Genomic DNA, 24,920 nt, shown 5'->3' with positions numbered 1-24,920 from the left:
GATTGGGTGCATGTTGTGTTTCTTTTAATTTGTTGTGTCTTATTTGTTTTAATCCTTTTTAATATTTCTTATTTCTGTAAGCCGCCCGGAGTCCTCCGGGATTGCGGCCTATAAATTCAATAAATGGAAATATTTATTATCTTTGTTTTAAAAAAACCCAAATACATACACATTCCCAAAAGATGTGCAAAGAGATTCAATCTCTACATCTTGGAGATTCAATTTCTCCAGAGTGATTGCAACATCACAGGAAGAGATGAAAGGACCTTCCCCTGCCCCCTGCTTTCTTCTTCTTCCTGCCATCTCACCTAAATATGCTCTATCAGCTGTTTGGTCATCATTCTAGACTGTATGCTATAAGAGAGAAAGGGGGAACTACTTGCCACCTACTTTTACCCTTTAGAATTTATGAGCCAATATAAGTATTAAAATGTTTAATTATGTTCTAAACTTAGAGATAAAAGAAACATCATGTTTTATTATATATTGATACATAATAGAACGTGAACTGACATAGAAAACAATTATTCAAATATTTTGAAAGTTTAGAAGTGACTGAAAACAAATATAAGGTGGGGTATAACATGCTGTAAGTCTTCAGAAACAGACATTTTTGTACATATTTATATTTTACTGTTCTACAGTAATAATTATTTTAAACATATGTACAGTAATAAGATATTTTATTTTCAATTATGACATACCAGGATACACTAAAGCATATAATCACAAAATTAAATAATTCAGCTATTAATGTAATGCAAAACTGCATTCCAAGCATGAAATATTCTAAAGTTCTCCACAATATTTTGTTCTTCCCCTGGAATCTCCCAATCTGACACATTCCAGGAGAAAAACAGAACATTCTGGGAAACACCAGAACATTTTATGTATGCCTAGGATAGAATTTTGCACATCTCTGTATTGTTTGCTTTTTTCATGCTTATCTTCTTCACTAAAAAGCATGGCTTTACCGATATGCTTTCAATAAACCTGAAATAGTAACCTAAGCCTCCTTTTAGAAACTCTTACCTGCTTTCCTTGCCATTTTGAATTACCGAGTGTCTGTCTGCAGCAGTTCGTTCACTACAAACATAAGTGTTTCGCCGTGTCATGGCTGCTCCAGGTGTAGTGTTGCTCTAGATAAAGAAAAAACACATTTGTATTGATTACCTAAGGAAGGGATTGTTGCAGAATCTTAGTATAAAATGTAACTTACATTAAAATACAAATATGTCTACTTCTAACAGCTGCAAAGAAAGTCTTGTTAAATGGAAAAGAAAGTAAGAACAGAAAGGGTTTAGGCAAAAATACTGGACAATACATGATGAAATATGAATACAAGTATACAGAAAGAAAAAATAACCACAAGCCCATTTAAAATATTTTGTTTAGGGACAACAGTACAAAAAGAAAAATTAAACATTAGCCTCTTACTTTCCAAAGAAACAATGTGTCCAAGCCATGAACAGTTTTCCAGCAACGAGCATGGAATTATCAGATATTACTGTTTAAAAAGAGATATGCAGCAAATAAACAATGCTTATTGGGCTTATTTATCAGGAATCAACATGCACCCATTGTGACTTAAGAGGAAACAATAATAGCTGGAAAGGTTTGATTTTTCTCCCTCTGTGTAATGCAATTAACTAAGAATGTGGGCCAGAAATGTCACAAGCCATTCCATTATGATTCCCTTTATCTGTTTACTTAAGCTATACACTAACTAATGTCTAGATACAATCTACTGTAGGACTTTTAACAGATTGCAGAAACTGTAATTTCCATTCAACTATGGGAGTTTTTTTTAATATTGTTAAGACAAGGGAAATTAGATGTACAATATAGCACATTGAAAGTATACATCTATAGTCATTTTTATGAGATGGTGTAGAAGAGAGATTAGCTCATGCAAAGAACGTGGGTCAAATGGGGAATTGTTGGAATCCCTATATGGGCACAAGAGGATGAAAGTCAGAACCGTCCCCCCCACCCCAAAAAAGCCCTTGAACTTTATCTAGTGTCACTCAGGCTTTAGTAATAAAACAGCTAACTGAACTTTTAAATTATGGGTCTGCTTGTTTGCACCTGACAGATGGGTAGCTATGAAAATAGAATAAATTAAATTTTAGAACAGATTTTATTTAAATAAGGAAGAACTTCATGACAGTAAGATCTATAGCAGGGGTTCTCAACCTGTGGGTCGGGACATCTTTGGGGGTCGAACGACCCTTTTACAGGGGTCACCTAAGACCATCGGAAAACACATATTTTCAAAAAAATACGGAAAACATAAAATAATTTTATGGTTGGGGGTCACCACAACATGAGGAACTGTATTAAAGGGTCGTGGCATTAGGAAGGTTGAGACCCACTGATCTATAGTATGAACCAATCTATGGACTTCTTCTCCAACTCTGGAGATTTACCAAGAAGAATTTGGACTACATGATCCTCTTCCAACTCCATAATTCTATGATTGCCTAGTAGGCTTGGATAAGTTAAGTAATGCAAAACATTGGCACAATACTCAGTATCTTGCATTATGTATTTATTTGAACAATGTTGCTGATTCAAATGAAAAATCTCAAGGCAGTTTATAACTGGACAAAGATGGAGATGTGTTTTTGGAAGAATAAAATCAGGAGTTGTAACAGACAGCTATTCTATATGGAACTGTGATGATAACTTACTAATTAAATAGATAAAATAGATAATGAAAATAATGCCATGCTGACAATAACAAAACAATCATGATAGCAGCAGAAAACAAATGTATTTTAAAAGTACTGGTTAAAAAGATGGGTCTTAATTACCATTTTATAATAGTGAATGTTATAAGAAACATGTTAAGGATGTTTTGTGTTCTTAATTATTCTAACTGACTAATTGAAGAATTAAAAACACAGAACATCCATATGTATATTCTCTTCTGTTCTAACAGAATAATTAAGGAAACTAATTAGGATAATTAGAAGCTGAAGAAGCTTCTTGGACGAGAAGCAAAACGTCTTCAAAGAAAAACCAGAAAGTCTAGTTTTATCTTGAAAAAGCACCTTTCGGACAACCATGATCTGGATGACTGAGAATCTCCATAGAAAATTATTCTAACATTTATTGGAAAATAAAATCTGTAAGCATGACCTTTCAAGAATTCTTGACTAATTTTGATGACAACTTTTTCTTTCAGAAGATGGAGGAAACTACAAGAAGATCATCTGTCCCTGATTGCGTATTAACAGATAGGACAGACAGGACATTTATTTTGTTGAGTTATAGGCAAAGCAGGAATACCAAGGAAAACTGACCATGCTAATTCTGTTGTTCTTGATGTTAAGGGATATTCAAGATGAATCACACCTGAATGTGGTAATTCAAAACAGTGGATTTCAATGAAATTGTCCAACTATACACCAAGTTAAAAAAAATGAAAAAAAGCTGAAAAAAATTTCAGCTACTCACTAAAAAAGGTAAAATAATAAGAATACAAAAAATAAAAAGAAAAGGCACAAAATTCTTAGTTTGACTTGGTTTCTTCAAACAAAATGGTATGCAACTCCCCAGGAATAAAGGTATGTATGTATGTATGTATGTATGTATGTATGTATGTATGTATGTATGTACGTATATACATAAGTGGGACCTCAAGTCCCGAACGGCTAAGACAATGAACAATTCAGATGCTGACCCAAAAATCTGCTAAACGTTTCACTCACATCACAAACACATTCTCAGGTGCCGAAAAAACACAGCTGCAGCGATGTCCCCTTCCGTGCCATTTTGTGTGTGTGTGCGCGTGCATGTGCAGTTTGTCTTGCTTCTGGTCACGACCAAATCGGGTGCCGACTGAAGTCCTGGCACCCAATGTCCCACTGTATGTATGTATGTATGTATGTATGTATGTATGTATGCATGCATGTTTGTATGTTCTTTTCTGTTCAATTATGTCTGATTCTCAAGGAATCAGATAGCTGCCTGGATAGCTCCCTTCAGCCTTCTTGGCAGGATTTTTCAGAACTGGTTTGCCATTGCATCCTTGGGTTTTGTGTCTAAGACAGGACTAGAACTGACAGTGTCCCTAGCCTGAGACTTTAACCACTACACCAAATTAGTTCTCAGTATTACTTTAAATGAGTTTAAGTTTATGGGACTAAATATACTGTAACTCAGACTGGAAATTTGCTGATAGTCAGACTGATTATGTTTGAGAAAGCCAGGAGAACTGGAAAACAGATCAACCAAGAGACAGTGCAGATGATTTTGTGAGGACATGACTAGGATGCCTTCACTGTCATAGATCAGATCTCCAGATGATACTAAGCTGTACATTTTTCCTCATTTCTATTTCATTCACCTCTTTCACCTGTTAAATCGGAAAGCTTACCTGATCTACAGCGACAAATTTAATTGCCAGAAGCATTTTCACTTTCCACAATCAAACGTTTTAACAAACGAGGTAGTATTTCTCCAACTATATTTTTGGAAAACTATATCATGTATTTGAAATAGGTCAATGTCCATTTCCCTTACAGAACTCCACATTAATAGCCAGTCCAAAAATAATTAAAAACATTGCATCAGTAGCATAACAATGTCTTGGTTCACCCTAAGCTCAAAGTTGACTCAGGAAGAAAAAAACCTAATCAACAGATTCTCACAATCATACCACACTCAGAATCTATGGTGAGACAGTTCAGAATTGGATACATCATAGAATAGGCCTGAGATACCATGTTCCTTACTGATTAAAAAAAAAACAATGTGCTTTGCCACAAATTGCTCCTAATACATAAGGTTGGTTGAAGAGTAAAATAGTCTTATAATTTAAAGAAAATCCACAACTTACATTGGGTGTAACAGAACTTCTTTTACGCTCAGGTATGTCAGCTTTATTTGGATTGTTTGCATTCCCAAGCATAGGACTAGCAGGAGCAATTCCTTTTCCTCCAGCTGCATTGCTGTTGGATTTCCTTGATGGAATCCCTTCTTCCTTGAGGTCATTGTCAGTAGTACTCGTCTGGCTCCTTTTAGGATATGCTGCTACTGGAGGAATAGATGGACCAGCTGAAAAAGAGCAACATAGAATTGTTGTATATTATGATTGCAAAGTATCCGTGAAAATGTAATACCTAAGAAATAAGCACCTATATTTTAAGAAATATTCAGTGAGGACATTACCAACAATACATCTACTTTTCTTAACTTGCCTACCCTCTAGTGCAATTCTTTTGTTTTCTACTACTAGTGCAGCATTTCTTTCTGAAATCCAAGTGTAAAAAATTAAGAGACATGTTCTAATTCTTGTAAGATTGAAGATAGGTCCAATTAAGAACAAGCTTAATGTACCTATATGTGGGTGGGTGGGGTTACCTCCTGCTTTGGAAGAGGTATTATTATGTCCTCCCCCATCTTAAGATGATATCATTTGACTCCTCTGTTTTAGACAACTATCAGTCATTCTCGAACGTTTCCTGTTTGGTAAGGTTGTTGCACTACAGCTACAGAGATTCCTGGATGAAATGTATTTGCTGGCCACTTTCCATCCAAAATTCAGGCCTATGTGCTGAACAGAAACGTCACTGTCACTCTTGTTGATGAACTCTAGTGGTGCCAGCATTGGAGTAGTGCTCCTGGGACCATTTGATCTTAAAAATATTATTCAACTGTTGAAACCAATGATTTTTTATTATATTCCTATTAATATGCAATCACATATTGAATATGGACTAAGGTTTTTCTGTTAATTTTCAAACACCCTTTTGCAGCTGTTAATAAGAGCATCGGAAAGAATTTAATAATTTATTTATTTGTGAAATTTGTACCATTCATTTTGTCCAAAAGCTCAAGGTAGCATATATAGTTTTCTCTTTTCTCCACAACAACAACCTTTGGTAGTAGGCTGGGAAAATAACTGTCCAACAGCACGTCTGTGGCTAAGAGTAGATTACAGCCTGGGTCTTCCAATGCCAGTACAACATCCTAGCTATTACATCACACAAAAAATAATGCAACCTATTTTCCACTTTGTATCCAGGATGACTATTACAGATTTTTCTTTCTGCTGCAAATAAACTTGTCACAGAATCTGAATTTATTTACTTTTAAAACAATGAAGATTTATTTATTTGTCAATTTTAGGTGCCACTCATCTCATTCTCAGATGGAGCAAAGCTAAAATTCTATACAGTTAGACATAATTTTGCTTTTATGCAGTTGGTAATGGCAGTTATTATAACTTAATCTGCACATACACACACATATATCATTCCCATGTTCAAAGACACATACAATTTTTGCAATGAAAGAACATATGTCTTCCCATCTAATCCAAATATGTGTACTCTTTTCTTAATTTAAAAACTTCAACATATCCTTGTTTTCAAAATGAAGTAACTGCTTTTGGAATGAAATCACAATGATCTCATCACCAAGACATACTTTACCATAATAGTAAGCAAGTCTTGATCCATTTAAGATGTATTAGCTTTTTAACATGTTTAAATTTAAATTTATAGATATTTGGACAGATGGCATACAGCCTCTAGAAAATTAATTCAAATGCAACCTATTTTTGCCTAGTAGTAAATTGCACTGGTGTTAAGAAGCTGGAGCTTTTAATTGTTCACACAACTTTTAGAAACTGAATAAAAGTATGATCTTTTTTCAAGCCTTCAAATTCATGTAAAATAAGAAAAGGTCTGCTTTTATTACATCATAGAGAGCAAATTAGATTGAGTTGCTGCTCTATATAATTAGGTAAAAAGGGTAAAGGAATTCTGGTGGATTTTACTCTGCTAGTTGTTGCTCATTATAGGGGCTCATCTCAGTTTCAAAGCCATTGAGTCAATATTGTCCAAAGACATTTCCGCAACCATGTGGCTAGCATGACATTATGGAGCAAACTGGTACCTATTTATCTACTTGCATTTATATGCTTGCAAGCTGCTAGGTTGGCAGGAGCTGGGGCAAGGATGGGAGCTCACCCCGGTATGTGGCACTTGGGTATCGAAACTTGGTTGCTGGCTTTCCACCCGACAAATGCAGCATCTTAACCAATGAGCCACTGCACCATCCCACATATAATTAGAAACTTTGTGAAATAAATGACAGATTCCCCACAGAAGAAAAGGAAATGAGAGTAGGAGTAAACATGAATGTTTCTTCATGAAAACAAAACCACAATCAGACAACAGAACTAGAAGGTGTTTTGTGGGACGAAATCTTGAAAGAAAATGTGCTCAATACACCTATCCATTAGGTAAGAATGCTATTTGATATATTTTTTTCTTATTGATAAGCTTTAAGTAAAATTATATAGTATAAAAATACTGCTTTAAAATTGTGCTGTGGATAATGGAAATAGCATGAGATAAGTCAATAGACCATATCTGATAAACTCCTATTCTGTAATAAAAAGGTATTTGGGTGTAAATATATAGCAATGTGTCCAAATATGTATTTCATAATGAATAGAAATTAATCAAACATCCCTTTGTTAGTTTTTAGAATGTATTTGGCATCAACATTTATAGCCCACTGTCTTGAATAATAGTTAAATCTGCAACTAGAGAAGGTATAGTACATAATTGGCATCCACCATTAAATGCAAACTTTCTGATTAGCCATATGCTAAACTCTTCATTGTTGGCACAATCTTTTCTTTTTCTCTAGAGGCAGAGACTCAACCTCTACACCTATGTGTTGTTGGTTTTCTAGAGCAGAAGAGTTCTGAGACAATGAAAAGTCACTCACCATGGTCGCTGTACCTTCGCTGCTTCTGGCTAGAAGATATACTTCTTTGAACTTTGTGATGTGGAGACTGTCCAGTGCTATTATTGAGATCACTACTTGGCCTGACTTTAGCAAGAGAAAGGTTGCTGCTAGAGCTTGAGTCACTAGCATCCAACTAAATATAAATAGAGAGGACAAAAATTAGGTCATTAGCAATGTGGATCAGCATTCAATAAGAATATAAAGAAAACTAAGTCTCGTTCTTTGTGGCTGACTTTACACATCATGCTAAATTATAATATGTGGAGGAAGAGGGCTTGGATTAGTGTGATGTATGAAGCTAGTCATTGTAGCTTATTCCACCAAACATACTTAAAATAATTCAAGATGAGATAGAAAATTCGTTCGTATTGTAAGAATCTTCTCAATCTTAATACTCCTGAAAAAACAATCAGACTAAAATTACTATTTGTCCTAGCTACTGGTTGGGTGTGGTTGGGAAGATCAAAAATGGGGATATGAGTGTTTTGCCTGCCAGAGTTTCCTGCTATACTTCCTATCTTAAACCTGAAAAAAAAGCTGCAAACAGACCATTTTGGATTCTGATTACACAACTGCAGTGTGGTGGGAGACTACATTCTACCATAATCCATCTAGCTGAAATTAATTCAAACTGCCAAAGCCCAGCATTATCATTTTCCCCCCAAAGCCATCTAGCATTTTAAGATGAGAATCATGGGATTCCCTGCGACATTCTAGAGAAATGGAAGTTGGACTTTGAAGAAGCAGGTTTCAAAGAATATTGATAATGTTGGAGAAGACTCGTGAGAGTGTTCTCACTTTAGGCACAAATGACCAGGTTCAAATTATCCTAGTTTGGATACATTATATAAATGGTGAATATCTGTAGGTTGGGTGTAGGTTGAAGATTCATTCTCTGAACTTGGGGATTGGTTTCCAAAGGCTTCGTTACTAGGCTAGGTGGTATCTTCAGTGGAGTTTAGGGGACTGAATCCCCTAAACGCTGAAGATGTTACCTAGTTTGGTTAACAAAAACCAACCCACAAGCTCAGAGAACAAAGCTTCACCTGCATTATACAAATACCTAGATTTCTGAAGAAGGCTCTAAAATTAGAAAAGATAAAAGGGGGAAAAAAGAACAGGATGCCACCAGCAAGCTTGAGTTGTAAGCCGCCCTGAGTCCCCCCAGGGAAAAGGGCGGCATATAAATAAACTTTCATAAGCTGGGTGGATTCAATTGCAAAGTGATCAGTGTATCACTGAAAGATGTAAAAAACCAGGTTAGAGACAGTTCCTCAAGGAGAAAATCTATTTATGTGGTTGCTAAAAATCTACAATGATTTGATGGTACATAATCAATAATTTGATTCAACATTTCCAGCTGCTGTGGTTATTTTCTCTTTCCCTAATTCCAATTAGGAATGAGGGGTAAAAATATCAAATTTCATTTAAAAATGCTGGCCACTATATAAAATTTTGGAGTTTTTATTAGAGTTTGGAGTTTTATTAGAATTTGTAGGCCGCCCTTTTCCCTGAGGGGACTCAGGGCGGCTCACATAAAACTGGGAAGGGGGGAACACAAACATCAAGATAGAAGACATATAATAAAATGGTAGGCAACATACATTCATCATTCGGGAGGGGTAACTATCCTTATCCCCAGGCCTGACGGGCGAGCCAGTTCTTCAAGGCTATGCGGAAGGCTTGGACGGTGGAGAGGGTACGAATCTCCACGGGGAGCTCGTTCCAAAGGGCCGGGGCTACTGCTGAGAAGGCCCTCCTCCTTGTGGTTGCCAGCCGACACTGGCTGGCCGATGGAATACGGAGGAGGCCTAGTCTATGGGATCTTATTGGTCGCAGGGAGGTAATTGGCAGAAGGCGGTCTCTCAAGTATCCAGATCCACTGCCATGTAGGGCTTTATGGGTGATTAATAGCACCTTGAAGCGCATCCGGAGATCGACAGGCAGCCAGCGCAGCTCGCGGAGGATGGGTGTTATGCGGGTGAATCGAGGTGCACCCGCAATCACTCGCGCGGCTGCGTTCTGAACTAGCTGAAGCCGCCGGATGCTCTTCAAGGGCAGCCCCATGTAGAGCACATTGCAGTATTCCAGCCTAGAGATCACAAGGGCCCGAGTGACTGTTGTGAGAGCCTCCCGATTCAGGTAGGGTCGCAACTGGCGCACCAGGCGAACCTGGGCGAATGCCCCCCTGGTCACAGCCGTTAGGTGGTGGTCAAATGACAGCTGTGGATCCAGGAGGACTCCCAAGTTGCGAACCCTCTCTGAGGGGTGCAAAATTTGACCCCCCAGCCTGAGTGTTGGAATATTAGTCAAATCTTTGGGAGGAAAACACAACAGCCACTCGGTCTTTTCTGGGTTGAGCACAAGCTTGTTAACCCTCATCCAGTCCATAACGGCCTCAAGACCCCGGCTCATCACATCTGCCGCTTCATTGAGTTGGCACGGGGCGGACAGATACAATTGAGTATCGTCCGCATATTGATGGTATCTAATCCCGTGCCTGCGGATGATCTCTCCCAGCGGTTTCATGTAGATGTTGAATAGCAGGGGGGATAAGACCGAACCCTGAGGCACCCCATAATTTAGGGGCCTAGGGGACGATCTCTGCCCCCCCACTAACACCGACTGCGACCTGTCCGAGAGGTAGGAGGAGAACCACCGTAGCACGGTGCCTCCCACTCCCACCCCCCGCAGTCGTCGCAGAAGGATACCATGGTCGATGGTATCGAAAGCCGCTGAGAGGTCAAGGAGGACCAGGATGGAGGAATGTCCTTCATCTCTGGCTCTCCAGAGATCATCAATCAATGCGACCAAAGCGGTTTCTGTGCTGTAACCGGGTCTGAAGCCTGACTGGAAGGGGTCTAGGTAGTTTGCTTCCTCCAAGGACCGTTGGAGCTGAAAGGCCACCACCTTCTCAACAACCTTCCCCAAAAAGGGAAGGTTGGAGACAGGACGATAGCTATTAAGAACAGCTGGATCCAAAGATGGTTTCTTCAGGAGGGGTCTCACCACCGCCGCTTTCAGTGCGGCGGGGAAGTTCCCCTCCCGAAGGGAGGCGGTCACGACCGCCTGGATCCAGCCTCGTGTCACCTCACTGCAGTTCGTAACCAGCCATGAGGGACACGGATCCAGAGCGCAGGTGGAGGTACTTACAGCTCTCATGGCCTTGTCCACATCCCCGGGGGTAACGTCCTGAAACTCAACCCAGAGCTGTTCTACTTGGTCCCCCTGTGCCTCGGCTGGAACTGCGGGGGTGGAGTCCAAGTCCGACCGAAACCGAGCAATTTTGTCCGCTAAGAATTGGGCATACTCTTCAGCCCTGCCCTGCAAGGGTTCCCCCGCCTCCCTTTTGTTCAATAGGGAGCGGGTTATCCTAAACAGGGCGGCTGGACGGGACTCAGCGGATGCAACCAGGGTGGCTATGTGCGATCTTTTTGCTGCCCTAAGTGCTCTGGTGTATTCCCTGGTGCAGGTGGTTACCATTGCTCGGTTCGATTCGGACTTATCGGACCTCCAACGGTGCTCTAGGCATCTCCTCCGGCGCTTCATCTCCCGGAGTTCCTCGGTAAACCAAGGGGGTCTCCGGGATCCGCTGCCTCGGAGGAGCCGCAGTGGCGCAATCCGGTCGAGGGCCTCCGACGCTGCCGAGTGCCACGCAGCAGCCAGAGTCTCCACCGGACTGTGGGCGAGAGTGTCAGGAATAACCCCAAGCTCTGTCTGGAACCTTGACGGCTCCATAAGGCGCCTGGGGCGGAACCACCTGGTCGGTTCCTCCTCCCTACAGTGGGGGTTTGGCCTCCGGAAGTCGAGCCTCAGTAGGCAGTGGTCTGACCACGACAGGGGTATGATGTCGCTCCCCCTCAGACCAAGATCACAAATCCACTGCTCCGAGAGAAATACAAGGTCAAGCATGTGTCCCGCTGAGTGGGTTGGGCCTCGAATTACTTGGGTCAAGCCCATGGCTGTCATGGAGGCCATGAACTCCTGCGCCCCATCAGAGTTTTCACCGAGCGACGGCAAATTGAAGTCCCCCAGGACCATCAACCTAGGGAACTCAATTGCCAGCTCGGCTACCGACTCGAGGAGCGAGGGGAGGGCTGCTGCAACGCTGTTGGGAGGCAGGTACGTTAGCAGCAGACCCACTTGACCCTTGAGGTCCAACTTTAACAGCAAAGACTCACACCCGACAATCTCCGGAGCAGGGACCCTACGAGGAACTAACGACTCCCGGATAACGGCGGCCACACCCCCACCCCTTCCCTGGGCTCTCGGCTGATGCAGCACCTGAAATCCTTCTGGGCACAGCTCTACAAGGGGGACTCCTCCCTCTGGGCCCAGCCAGGTTTCAGTAATACATGCCAGGTCTGCCCTCTCGTCTAAAATTCCCAAGTGCTTCGGCTACCATTCCATGTTTGGTATCGGTTGGCAACTGCCAATGAATATTCAGAGCTTATAGTACTTCAACATTGCTAAGATGAAGATGGCTACCTAATATCTTGCATCTGCATCTCCCATGATCACAGAGACTCAATGTAAGAGCAGGTTATCAGTAAATAATTCTGCTAATCTCTAATTATAGAGATAATAGATAATACTAATAATAGAAGCATAGAGAGGAAATGTAAAATCTTGCTAAAATAGAAGCACCACTGTTCCAGAAGGGATTATTTTCTGATTTCTAACCTTATGTCTCAACCATAACACCAAACTCTCCCAAATTTACTTCAAGTGTATTAAGATGCTTGTTAAACCAAACTATTATTTCTTTTTATATTCAAGGGTATATAAGCCAATTGAGATATCTTACATCCTAGTTTATTATGAGAGCAAACTGCTTCAAGTTTTAAATGCATCTGTCTATTTAAAAAGAACTGCTGCACAACTAATATGGGAATCAACTTATAATGCTAAATACTGAACACACACATAGACCACACACATAATACTGAGTTTAATGAAATATTAATAAAACAATATGCTTTGTGATTATATTCAGCTTATAATGTTAGTTGGCAAAATTAACTTACCTCTGATGATTTCCTCCCGAGTAGTAAGTATGTAGCAGTGATTTCATCATATTTCATTTTACTGAGAGATTCCTGAATTTCTTCTTGAGAATATCCCATTCCAATCATAATATCTAAAAAAGGAATTTTCAAGTCTGATTGGCATATTATATTAATTATAGATTTAACTCAATTTACAGAAATATTATGGCAAATATCTTTGTCCTGTATAAATTTGCATATTAAACAAATACTATTTATTGTATTAATTACATGGGTCTGCGACTAAAAAGCTGTTTGATTATTTTCATTTCCATGTATTTTGGTGTGCTGAAAACAAATAAAATATTGAAAAAACTCCTAGATGTCATGATTTGTCACAACATGCAAAATTGTCTTCAAATTCATCATTTTTTTTAAATTTTTGGTATTTTTTTAATATTATGGGTTTTTAACCAAATTTAAAGTCCAAATTACTATTAATTAATTCACATGTGTATTTAAGATATAAAATGCCAAAAGAACCTTAAAGGGTTTGTATGAGTTATGTAAAAAAATATAGCACTGTAAATCTGATGGTCAGCAATATATACATAAGCTAAGCAAGTTTTAAGTCTGTGCTTCTAATGGTAGAAGGGGTTAATCTTTCCTGAAGAATCCAGTGGGAGGGAGACACAGGGCAGATAGCAGCATCTCCGGTCAGTGCAGGGGGCGTGGCCAGCACTGTGACGTCTCGTGTACAGAGCTGCTCTCTCCTGCATGCCACACTTGTGCACGAATCATATCAGGTTCTTGGTTCTAGGCTGTTCACATTTTTTTATCGCAATTCATGTTAGCTCGTCATTCTTCAACCGTTATGATGCTTCCTATCTCAATTCATTGGTTACCTATTCTCTTTTGGTCTGCGATGTCTAATTCTGGTTCCACAAATGGTTTAAGTTCATCATCCTCATGTCCTGCATTGATCCATCTGTCCTTCATTATTTGCTGCAAATAAAAAGTTTTTATATTATTCCAACAGCAACAAACAGTAAAACTCACATCTGAAGGCAAGTAAGCTCGCTTTATTTGAGAAATAAGCACTGGCTTTCCTTCCAATACTAACACTGCCTTCGCCCTATATGCAGCAAAATGAATAGTATATATTTTTAACACAAAATACTTTCTTACTTTCTTATTCTGCATACAATTCACCAGATGTAAATTTTAAATTCTAGCAATGGAAATCTAGAATGACATCTAAAGAAAGTCCATATTAAGAACTAGTTCAGGCTATATTGAAATTATCATGATTCTGTGACCTAGCCTTTCTATTACAATCCATAACATCCCCCCCACCTGAATATAATTACTGAATCACCTTCTTGTCCACTGTTGGACAATTATTGAGGAAGGAAGGACAGTATGGGATGTTTCTGGTATATAGGCTTACATTGATCCAAAGAGAAAAAGAAGTGGTCCCTTCAAAGGAAATAGGGGAAAGTATGGTTATCTAAGCAATCTTTGACTTCTTCCTAGGGATGAGATGAGATAGATGCTTGCTGCTAAAACAGACAAGTCTTAGTAACTATAATGTCTGTGTTCACAATACAAAACAAAGAAGGAGAGGCATGCTAATAAGAACCTTCTATCAATATATAGTAGAGGGTTAAAATACTGGCTTCAATCAAAGGGAATCACTATAATTTCAGATATGCTATAGTCCTTTCCTTAAATATTTTCTATCTGTAACTTTTTCTCTTTTCCCATTTGCATAATGGCGAATTTGTACAAAATAATAGGGACATTTCTCTCATAAGGAGTCTCAAAAGGTCTGCTGATTCACTGTATCATGTCATGTATGCCTTTTTTCCATTGCTCTGAAACACTAAAGCAATAGCAATAGCAATAGCAGTTAGACTTATATACTGCTTCATAGGGCTTTCAGCCCTCTCTAAGCGGTTTACAGAGTCAGCATATTGCCCCCAACAACAATCCGGGTCCTCATTTTACCCACCTCGGAAGGATGGAAGGCTGAGTCAACCTTGGGCTGTATCCAAGGGTATATTTTATCAGACATTGTTTTCACCAACAGTTTACCAATACGATAGTTTGTAGAGGAAAGTAACTTGTTATATTTTCCTCCTTTATCTTAGTATGGTATAGCGGTGTGGTAAAACCAGGTTGTTCCAGCTCACAAGAGATGATTGTTAAATTTTCTGGAATTTTGTTAGTTGACTGAGAGCAGATCTAAACTACTATGCCAAGCATGCAAATAAGCTGTTCAGTGTAGTGATGGCAGCAATGGAATTAGAAGAGCCAGTTGTTAAACAATTACCAGTATATCATTTAATTGGTACTTAAGATTCCTTCACATAATATAACTAACATGAAGAATAGTATTTTGGCTGCAGATATTTGGATAACCAGATGGGTTCACTAATGGAGTAGATAGGTTCTGAATTTCTACAACACAGGTTCATTACACTAAGGAAAAGGCTAACAAAATGTACTCAAGATTTTTATATATTATTTCTAACATATCAGAATTAGTTGTTGAGAAACCAAGGGGAAAAAATGGTTAAAACAAACATCAAAGTGACTTGTGTCTTTCTCGTGGGCTTCTCAGAGACAGACTGCTGGCTACAATTGAAACAAATACTTTAAATAGATCTCCGCTTTGATTCTAAAAACATATTCACAAATTACTTTGATATTTGTTTTAAATAAGTGCTTTCTAAGGAAGAAAGAACAACATCAGCATATAAATTATTGTTACAAAGTCATTCAGTTAGATTCAGACTAACAAAGAACATTTCAGGTAGAACACAATCTTTTTAAAATTCAGAAACTTCTTTAAAATTCCTCTTTAAAATTCAAAAAACTGTTTAAAATACAGAAATTAAAAAAAACCCACCAAAGGCAGAGTTCACTACTGGCAATACAATGATTTCAATCAACTGCATGGTGCCCTGATTTTGTTAGGACAATATGCATAAGGCAGCAACAAGATTTGAGTTTCTTATGTAATGGAGAGGGCATGGGAGGTAGATTAATTATATCTGGTATAAAATATGCTGCATGTATTTTAATATACCCAAGTATGTTTTCTCTTTCTGCAATTGAAAAACAACTTGGGAGATCTAGCAGATGAAAGTTAGCAAGGAATATAATCTATGCAAAAACAAATGTAAAAATTAGTAAGTCTATTAAATGTGCTACAGTAAAATAAGAGTAAGTTTATCGAGTATGCTATTACCTCAAGAGTGCCTCTTTTAGTTGGGTTTAGCACCAGGAAACGTTTTAGCAGGTTTTCACAATCTGTTGACATGTAGAAAGGAATCCTGTATTTTCCTCTTAACACTCTCTCTCTGAGTTCCTTAAATCAATAGTGATCAGAAAATTCCAAAAAGCAGTCAATATGCTGATACAGCTGAGAAATGACATAAGAAGTGTCTCCCTTCCCTCATCTTTTAAATATAAATTAAATACATACCTTTAGATTCTGCCCATCAAAAGGCAGAGATCCACTCACAAGGGTATAAAGAATGACACCTAAGCTCCAAACGTCTACTTCTGGTCCATCATATTTCTTGCCTTGGAAGAGTTCTGGAGCAGCATAGGGAGGGCTGCCACAAAATGTGTCCAGTTTATTACCAACTGTAAACTCGTTACTAAAACCAAAATCGGCTATTTTAATGTTCATGTCTGCATCAAGTAATAGATTTTCAGCCTAGAGGGGAAAAATAATGTGATAAGACTTGTGCCGTGTGTGTGTTCTTACCACAAAAAATAAACCACTTCCTCTATTTGCTGGCCTTCAAGATATAGTTTATGTAATTGGCGTAACGGTTAAAGATTTAATAGATAAAAAACTGAACATTATCTGGCAACTGAAAGCAAATAAGAAATGTAAAACATACAGAATTAATGTTACTGCTTCATAAAGATTTATCATTTTTATGAAAAGATAGCAAAAACAGCTGATTTTTTTAAAAGCTGTAGTTTCATAATGAATTTTCTGAATTAATATTGTTTAGAATTGAGGAAAAAAGGAAAGCTAAGGGTTAAAACTATTGTTCTTTATGCTTTTGGCAGTGAGAAATTAAAATGAAACAGTTAAACAAGAGTTTTAAAGATGGACATTGAAGAAGGAAAGGAAAGCCAGGAAACAGGTTTAAAATCTTGAAACAGAACATGAAGAACTGAAGAAAAAAGGGAAATTAAACAAAGATGCTGAAAGCCCCAACAAAAATGGAATTATGAGGATATTAATAATGTGTAATGTTGCTGCTGTTATGGTCTGGAAATAGACCATATCACATTGAGTATGAACAACTTTTCCTAGAGACAAGGAGTGATGGAATAAGAAACATAGACAGTGTGAGGCTATGTAAAGATTAAAGTGGGAAATTAGATGTGTTGTTTCTATTTTTGCCTTTACAATCATCTTGTATTTGCGCAACATAGCCTTATTTAGTATAAAAACCATACTTATTTCTATCTGTTCTCCTAAAACATGTTCAACTTTATTAAAATGCCAGCCAAGTATTTGCCTTAATAACATGCCAAGCAATAGTTCATCTTTGTCACAGAATGTAATCCATTATTTTTTCAGACTAAAACAAAAGTTAAATGCAAGAGTAAAAAAATATGGACTAAAATGTAAACACATAAAATTCTTTAGAGTTCTCTTACCTTGAGATCTCTGTGAACAATATGCTTTTGGTGACAATACTGCACTGCAGATACTATCTGGATAGAAAACAAGTTCAATGATAAAAATATTTGTTTATAGAATCAGATTTTGCACTCATATATTCTAGCAACATAACTGCTTAAAATTAAGAAAAGTTATAAAGGCAATACAAGACATATTATGAATGCTAAATGGTGCAGGTTCAAATATATTTGTGAAAATTAGAAAGAATTATTCAAATAATAGTATTTACTGCAAGACTGACAGCAAGTCTATTATTTACACTGGCTATTGTTAATCTTTCATTAGCAACCCAACGGAATTTAAAAAAAATGTTCTAAGTAATTCCCATGGGTCCCAAATGTATTCATAAGTATTCTTGAAATAAAATGATAATGGTTAGTTCTTTGCTCTATAGTATGTTAGTCCACATATTCAAAAATAAAAATCTATTTTAAAAAATGAAGTGAAACTAGGAATCTGGGTGCTGAGAAAGTTATTTTGCAGATTGTAATGGTGATAACATAATTATACGAAAGTAATTTATTGTAGAGTTCAAAAAAACTGTTTCAATAATATAAACAAGGATTTATAACAAAAAACCTAAGGCAACCAGTTTTAAAGAGGAAAGCAAATTTGCATGATGGCACAAGAAATCTACATGAGAACAAAATGCTTGATGAGGTTTGAAAATTAAAACAAAGCACATATAAAAGACACATATAGGTGGAGGAAAGAGGAATGTACCACTAAGGAAGATTGCACAGAGACAATCCATAAAGTTGGTATTACATTGAGCAGAGATTGGCAAACAATAAGAACAATTAAAAAGAACTCATTCAGATATATTCAAAATAAAGAGAAAAAAATAGTATATCATCTGCTTAATTAAGACTGCAAAATACTAGCAGACAACAAAAGTAAAAGAAAAAAAATTACTCAATTTTAGCTTCTACTCAATCTTCCTTAGTAAGCTGGGATGTGTTTCTCTTGGCAATTACAAAGAGTAGAATGAAGGGGCAAGACAAAAGCATGGGACTGAAGAAGTGTAATATCAATAACTTGAACTCTGTATTAATATCCAATTTACAAACCATTTTCACGACTTACAAAAATGAGCTAAAATTCAACAGATTGAAATGTAAGAGAGACAAAAGTAAAATTCTTCACTTAAAAAAAACAACAACAAATCAGTGTACAAGTGTAAGAGGAGGAACATTTGGTATGGTAACAGCACTTGTGAAAAAAGTCTTCAAAAACAAGTTGGTTGCAAACTGAGAATGAGCCAACAATATGATTATTGCATAAAGATCAAATGAAATTTAAAGCCGCAATAAAAACATTTTGAAATCACAATACTTCTTCTATAGGTTAATCACACCCTCTCCCAAAGCTTGTGCCCAGTTGTGGGCATCATACTCCAAAAAGGAATTAGACAAACTGGAACAGGTTGTGAGAACAGCAAAATGAATTATCAGGGAGCTAGAAATTGAGTCCTATGAAGAAATATTGAAAGAATTGAGAAATTTATCCTGAAAACAAGAGGGAATTATGACGGCATTCTTGAAATATCTGGAAAAAAAGTGTCAAACAGAAGATACCAAAACCTGTTCTCATCCCACGGGGCATAAACATAAATTTAAGATAAAGAAAGCACAATCTAATTCAATATTAGGAAACATTCCACAATGTTTTTGCTTCCCTTTACCTGACATACTAAAGCAGAAGAGAGACAGACATAAGTTGTCAATGCCTTTAGGCTTTCTTCATAGAACTGAGATTAGATTTAATGGCCTAAACCAGGGGTCAGCAAACTGCAGGTCTGGAGCTACATGTGGCTCTTTCCTCTCTCTGCTGTGGCTCTGTCACCGGTTGGTGCCACAATTTTGAGAGGATCTGGGGGGGGGGGGGGAGAGAAGAAAAGCACAGTGTGCCAGGAGAAGACTGTTTGGCAAGAGGAGGGTTTTCCAGTTGTCTCCACAATTGATAGGGCTTTCGGTTATGACAGGTAGAGGAAAAAGTATGCCGCGCTAGGAAGAACTGGGGGAACTGAACTTCCGGTGAGCTCCAGAATTGAACAAGAGGCTTCTGGTTAGGACCTTTGGGACGCCCGGTGTTTTCTTTTCTGTGGGAAATGGGTCCAAATGGCTCTTTGAGTGTTTAAGTTTGCCGACCCCTGGCCTAAACAGTCTCTTCCTGTTCTAATTGGATTCTTCTATTATTCATTAACTCCTTGTAGAAACACCAAATTATGTAGGCGTTACCTTCCCTTAATGCTGTATCATATATCTAAAGCATCAACATTGGTGGACTGCAGTCACATTATTGAAGTCAATTTTATCAGTATTTTCCTCCATGAACAAATGCATCTATCTGTATGTTAAGAATGAGATCAATCACTAACAGGAAAAGTCTTATACATCAAAGTATTTTCATACCTGTCTAAATTTCGCTCTTGCTTCTTTTTCCTTCATTCTTCCATGTGCAACTAAATAATCAAATACCTCCCCTGTAATTAAGGCATACAAAAGAAAACAGATCACTTAATGATCAAATAATAGTTAAATTCTACTTTACTGTGACAATAAATTTATAATTAAAAACAAAGAACATTCATGTGTTCATGTGAAATCTTATAGATTTCATGTTATATTTTATTAAACATCTTCAGAACTGTTATAAACTGCTTTACATTTTATCAATTTGATTTTATTTTTTAATGCTTTACATTTTATCATTTTAAGATTAATTTTCAAGTACTGTGAACATACTGAAACTCTGGAGGATAAATGGGGTATAATTGTATTAGTTAAACCAAATATCTACAAGAAAAGATAGCAGGAGCAGAGCAGAAAGACTCTTTCTTACTTATATTGGAATTGGTATTGCAAAACATGCTTTTTCTAATCTTAGCGAAGGAAGATAATCATGACCGCAATAATAAATAACACTCTAATGTTGATCCAAAATGGTGATTCATTTAGATTAGTACAGCGATGGCAAACTTTTGGCTCGCGTGCCATAATTGTAGCCATTCCTGGATGATGATCTCAAAATTACTGACACCTTACTGACCGCCCATTTAGATTATTATACTACATGAAGCTGCCCTTGGAAAATATTTAGAAGGTACTGCATGAGACTTCTTCAAAAGCATATTATATCATTTGAAAGAAATCAAAATGGCCCCTGAAGGCTCTGGAGGGCTTAAACCGGCCCTACGAGCAAACTGGAAGCCTGTTCTTGAAGTTCCGGTTTGCCCGTAGGGCCGTTTTTTTGCGCTCCAGGGGCTTCAGGGAAGCTCCTGAAACCTCTGGAGAGCCTCTGGGGGGGGAGAGGCTGTTTTCACCCTCCCCAGGCTCCTATAAAGCCTCTGGAGCCTGGGGAGGGCAAACATGGCTTTAAAAAAGGCTGAACTCAGCTGGCCAGCGTGTGTGTGACAAATGGCTTTGCGTGCCACCTGTGGTACATGTGCCATAGGTTCACCATCCTGGGATTAGTAGATTCAATAATTCAACTGCATATTGCATGAAAGAGATAATTTTGCCTGTCTTCAATCTCCTGCTATAAATGGCATTGGGTAATTAAGTTTTAGTAACACAAGGAAGAAAAAACTATTATTCTTTATACCATATAATTTAATTTTAGTTTTTTATACGATTCTGTAAATCATGAACATGTCCCCCCCCCACCCCCTGCTGTAGTCTATAGGACAGTTCAAATATTGAGAATGTTTGCATATTAGATAAGGTCAAAATACAATGGCTGGTATCTTGTGTTAGAATGAAAAGTAAATACATGAATATAATAAAAATGGGGAAATTGCCAGAATCAAATTAAATTTTCTTATACTACCAGAGATTCCTCTCCCCAGTTATTAACAATTTTCCATCATCTGTAGCCCCATATTTAGAGCCTCCAGCTCTCCTGAACTTTTGCATACAATGATCCACAGATGGTTTTGAGAAAATTATGTGTGTTGCTTTCCCAACCTATAACAAATATAGTCCATATATTTTTAGAGAATTGGAAAGAATTTCAGGATAACATACGTTGCATTCCTTTAAAGCTCTCCCATAATGTATATATAAGAAATTACTTCTGCAGTTAGAGAAGTAGAGACTGGTTACTATGCTTCTGTACTTAAGAGAGTTGTATCAAGGAAGATCTTTATAATTGTTTCTCACACTTGGAATTTACAAGAAAAACCTATGCCAAAGCAATAATCCCTCATCTTGGAAAATATGGGAAAGCTCTGCACAACTCAGGGTCTAGAAAATGGTGGTTTAATTTCCAAACTATTTAGGCCCCACAGAAAAAAAAATCTCCATACTAGTTCCAATTTGGAAGCATGTGAATATTACTACTATAATAAATGGACTGATCCGATTTAAGCCAACTAAGCATTCTCTTCTCCAGAAGTTTCTAGGTTTCTGTTTACAGGTAGTTTACAAGTTATGGCTGGTCGCTAAGTTCAAAGTTATAATGGACTCCTGAAAAGCTACTCATCGCCTGGTTTCAAAGTTATAACCAGTGCAGGACCCCTGCAGTCACATGAACAAAACTGGGTAGATTTTCCCTTATGATTAACAGCAGGGATCTGTAGTAGCCTCCTGCTCATTTCTCTCCCAATCCTGCTCCGCAGGCATTGGGCCTGCTTTTATACTCCATTGAATCCCAGGCCCTCCTCCCCAACTCCGTCACTGATTGGTCGCTTATCTACTGTAGAGTTCCGGAAGTCTGGAAGCTTGTGTTGGAGGAAGAAAGCAGGCTGCTCCACCTCTTGGCATCTCTAGGCTGCATGGCTGTTCTGGAAGCAGACACATTGTGGCCGCTCTACAAATAGTGCCTGATCCCTGGATGTTGTCACGAAGCTAGCAGGAATGACAAGTGGCAAAACGGCCTGCAATCTCTGGAGCTCTATAGAACATAGGTTAGTGATTGGTGACAAGATGTGAGGAGGAGAATGTGAGACCTGGTGGAATGGAAAGCAGACCCAAGACTTGTGAAGATACCAAGGGGCAGGACGTATGCTGGAGGGGAGGGGAGCCTTGGGACGCCAAGGACAGGTAGATCTGGGGTTGTGCTAGGCACTTGTAACAGCCATATCAATAATCAGCCAGCAACCACTAATATGAAATATCCTTAGTTGTCACTGTGTCACTGGACTACTTTAAAATGCCCCCCCCCCATCAGTAAAATTGCTTTGACTATACAAAGAGTAGCAGTAAGGGAAATGTAAGAAAATGTAAATTGATAACTATCTTCGTGTACTTTATTTTTTTAGTATATGGCCAGACAAGATATATCTTCATACTACCTGAAAATTTGTTGAAAAAATATTTAAATATTTTAGAAAAATATTATTTCAATTGAACAAATAGCTATGTACTGATTAAAGAAAATCCAATTAATATGTCACCCTAAATATGACAATACAGCAAATTTTGATTTGCTCAGAGTGAATCTTCCAGGAACATGCATGCTAACAAAACCATGCTTTCTTACATTATACAAATTAAGATCTTTTCAAACCAGCTACAGTGAAAAAATAAAAGGCGGCTCCCTATTTTAATATGTATATGTATAAAAAGCTGGTCTTGTTGCATTCAGGTCTTTTCCCCTGTAAGATTGAAATTGTCTTGGCAACGTTTCAGCGAGGTCTCACTCGCCATTCTCAGACTGGTGCTTTTGGCTTAAAGCGTGGCTGGAGCTGCCGTCTTTCTGTAAATCTTGGTGGGGGGTGTGTGGAGTGCTGGTGTTGTGTCAGTAAGTGGACTGATTGGATGTGTGGCTGTATCATGATTGGTAGATTGGTGCTGATTGGTGCTGGCTGTGGGTCCGTCGTTGTTTTGTGTTGTAATGGCCTGGGTAGTGGTGGGGCTCGTTAGTTTACCAGGGCTGGTTTCCAGATGTCTGGTAGGTGGGAGGTATCGTCACGTTTATTCATGTTGTGGGGGTGTTTCTCTATTTTGATGGCTTCCATAATTATTCTCTTGTTGAAGTGTTCTTTTTTGGAGATTAATTTGGTTCCTTCGAAATCAATATCATGTCCTGTTGCTTTAAGGTGCTAGAAAAGGGAGGAAGTTTTTTCTTTTTTTCTGACTGCGTTCTTGTGTTCTGCGATGCGTGCATTTATTCTCCTATTAGTTTGTCCAATGTATGTGGCAGGGCAGATTTTGCATGGTATTTCATAGAATCCTTGGTTTTCTAGCTGGATCTTGTCTTTGAGGTTTCTTAAGATGTTGGCTATTTTTTGGTCAGTGCTGAAGGCTGTCTTGATATTGTCAGAACACTATCATGCATGATACAATACATACATACCTACATACACATATTTCCTCCCAGTAAAGAGGGAGCACATTCCAGAAAGGGAGAGAGACAAGAGGCAACATATCCTGGAAATTGATAGTTTATTCAGATAGCCACTCCTTAGATTCTCACAGGTTATATATTAGGCCGAGAACAGTAAGGATTTAGTCTGACAAGATTCTTTCTGTTATGTGTAAGCAGAAATATGGAACTGAAGTGTGGCTGAATGTTGTTCTTAGACTTAGCCTAACATTAATGAATCTAATGCTAATATTCATTTTAGACTAGGCACTGTGATTATGCTATTGATAACTTGTTTTTCCATAAGCTCTATTGTCAAAAGCAGAAGAGAGAACAAATCACAATGCAGTAACTAAAACACAACAAGCCTACTTTAACATTTTACATGTGGCAGAACATCCCCACCCCATTTAAATGAATGCATTAAATACTTAATGCAGACAAACAGATCCTAAGTTATCATCTATCCAGATGGGAAGATTGGCTGGAGAGGCCATGGTTAAAGAAACTCCTGAATTCAAAGGCTAGATACAAAGGAGAGAGCTTAGAGAATGATGAATCCATTAACTGCTTTGAGTGGTCAAAGATTTTAAACAACAATAACAACCACAAAAACAATAATAATCAGTGGTAATGGGAAAAGCTATAGATTTTTCAGGCATAAAAATATTCCCCGGTGTTGACATCATCAATAAAATAGGTGCCTTCATGTACCTGTCCATCTTAAGACTCTGAAATTATTTTCAATGCTGTGTAGGTTAATGGACTGAAATTGATCTTGGATAATCTAGCCCAAGACCATTAAGTGCTTTAAAAAACATTAACTGCACTTTATACCAACCCAGAAACAACAGAAAATCAATGGAATTGGTAGATAATCACAGTTCCAAGTTGACTGTTGAAACTTAGCCAACCAATGGTCTAGAAAAGTTTTCCTTTTGCCTTATTTAGATGGTAGTAAGATTTTATACAGAGGAAATGATTTGTATGTATGTTTTTGTTCAAAAAAGGAAGGCATGGTATAGTTTTCAGCTTGTAGCTATCACTGAAATATGTCTTTTCCTATCTGCAAGAAAAGCTGCATGAAAACATCAGAGCAATCAAGCACCTCATTTTCAGAAGACAATATA

At 38.0% G+C, this 24,920-nt stretch overlaps 1 protein-coding gene across 2 annotated transcripts in view; it reads right to left on the bottom strand.

The window, feature by feature from the left end:
* MARK3 (microtubule affinity regulating kinase 3) overlaps positions 1 to 24,920 on the bottom strand; it is a 76,292-nt gene that overhangs the window by 18,143 nt on the left and 33,229 nt on the right. For both annotated transcript variants that reach the window (XM_032234799.1, XM_032234808.1), the window contains exons 6-14: positions 19,896 to 19,966; positions 17,457 to 17,513; positions 16,255 to 16,491; positions 16,018 to 16,137; positions 13,667 to 13,766; positions 12,801 to 12,913; positions 7,753 to 7,906; positions 4,847 to 5,064; positions 1,033 to 1,139 (exon numbers count right to left, since the gene is read on the bottom strand). In XM_032234799.1, the coding sequence (XP_032090690.1) occupies positions 1,033 to 1,139; positions 4,847 to 5,064; positions 7,753 to 7,906; positions 12,801 to 12,913; positions 13,667 to 13,766; positions 16,018 to 16,137; positions 16,255 to 16,491; positions 17,457 to 17,513; positions 19,896 to 19,966 (1,177 nt within the window). The remainder of the gene's footprint in view (positions 1 to 1,032; positions 1,140 to 4,846; positions 5,065 to 7,752; positions 7,907 to 12,800; positions 12,914 to 13,666; positions 13,767 to 16,017; positions 16,138 to 16,254; positions 16,492 to 17,456; positions 17,514 to 19,895; positions 19,967 to 24,920) is intronic.

The sequence above is a fragment of the Thamnophis elegans genome, chromosome 1 (genome assembly GCF_009769535.1).
Source record: "Thamnophis elegans isolate rThaEle1 chromosome 1, rThaEle1.pri, whole genome shotgun sequence".
Taxonomy (NCBI): Eukaryota; Metazoa; Chordata; class Lepidosauria; order Squamata; family Colubridae; genus Thamnophis; species Thamnophis elegans.
The sequence above is the reverse complement of the archived record's forward strand: the minus strand, read 5'-3'. Positions and strand labels throughout refer to the sequence as shown.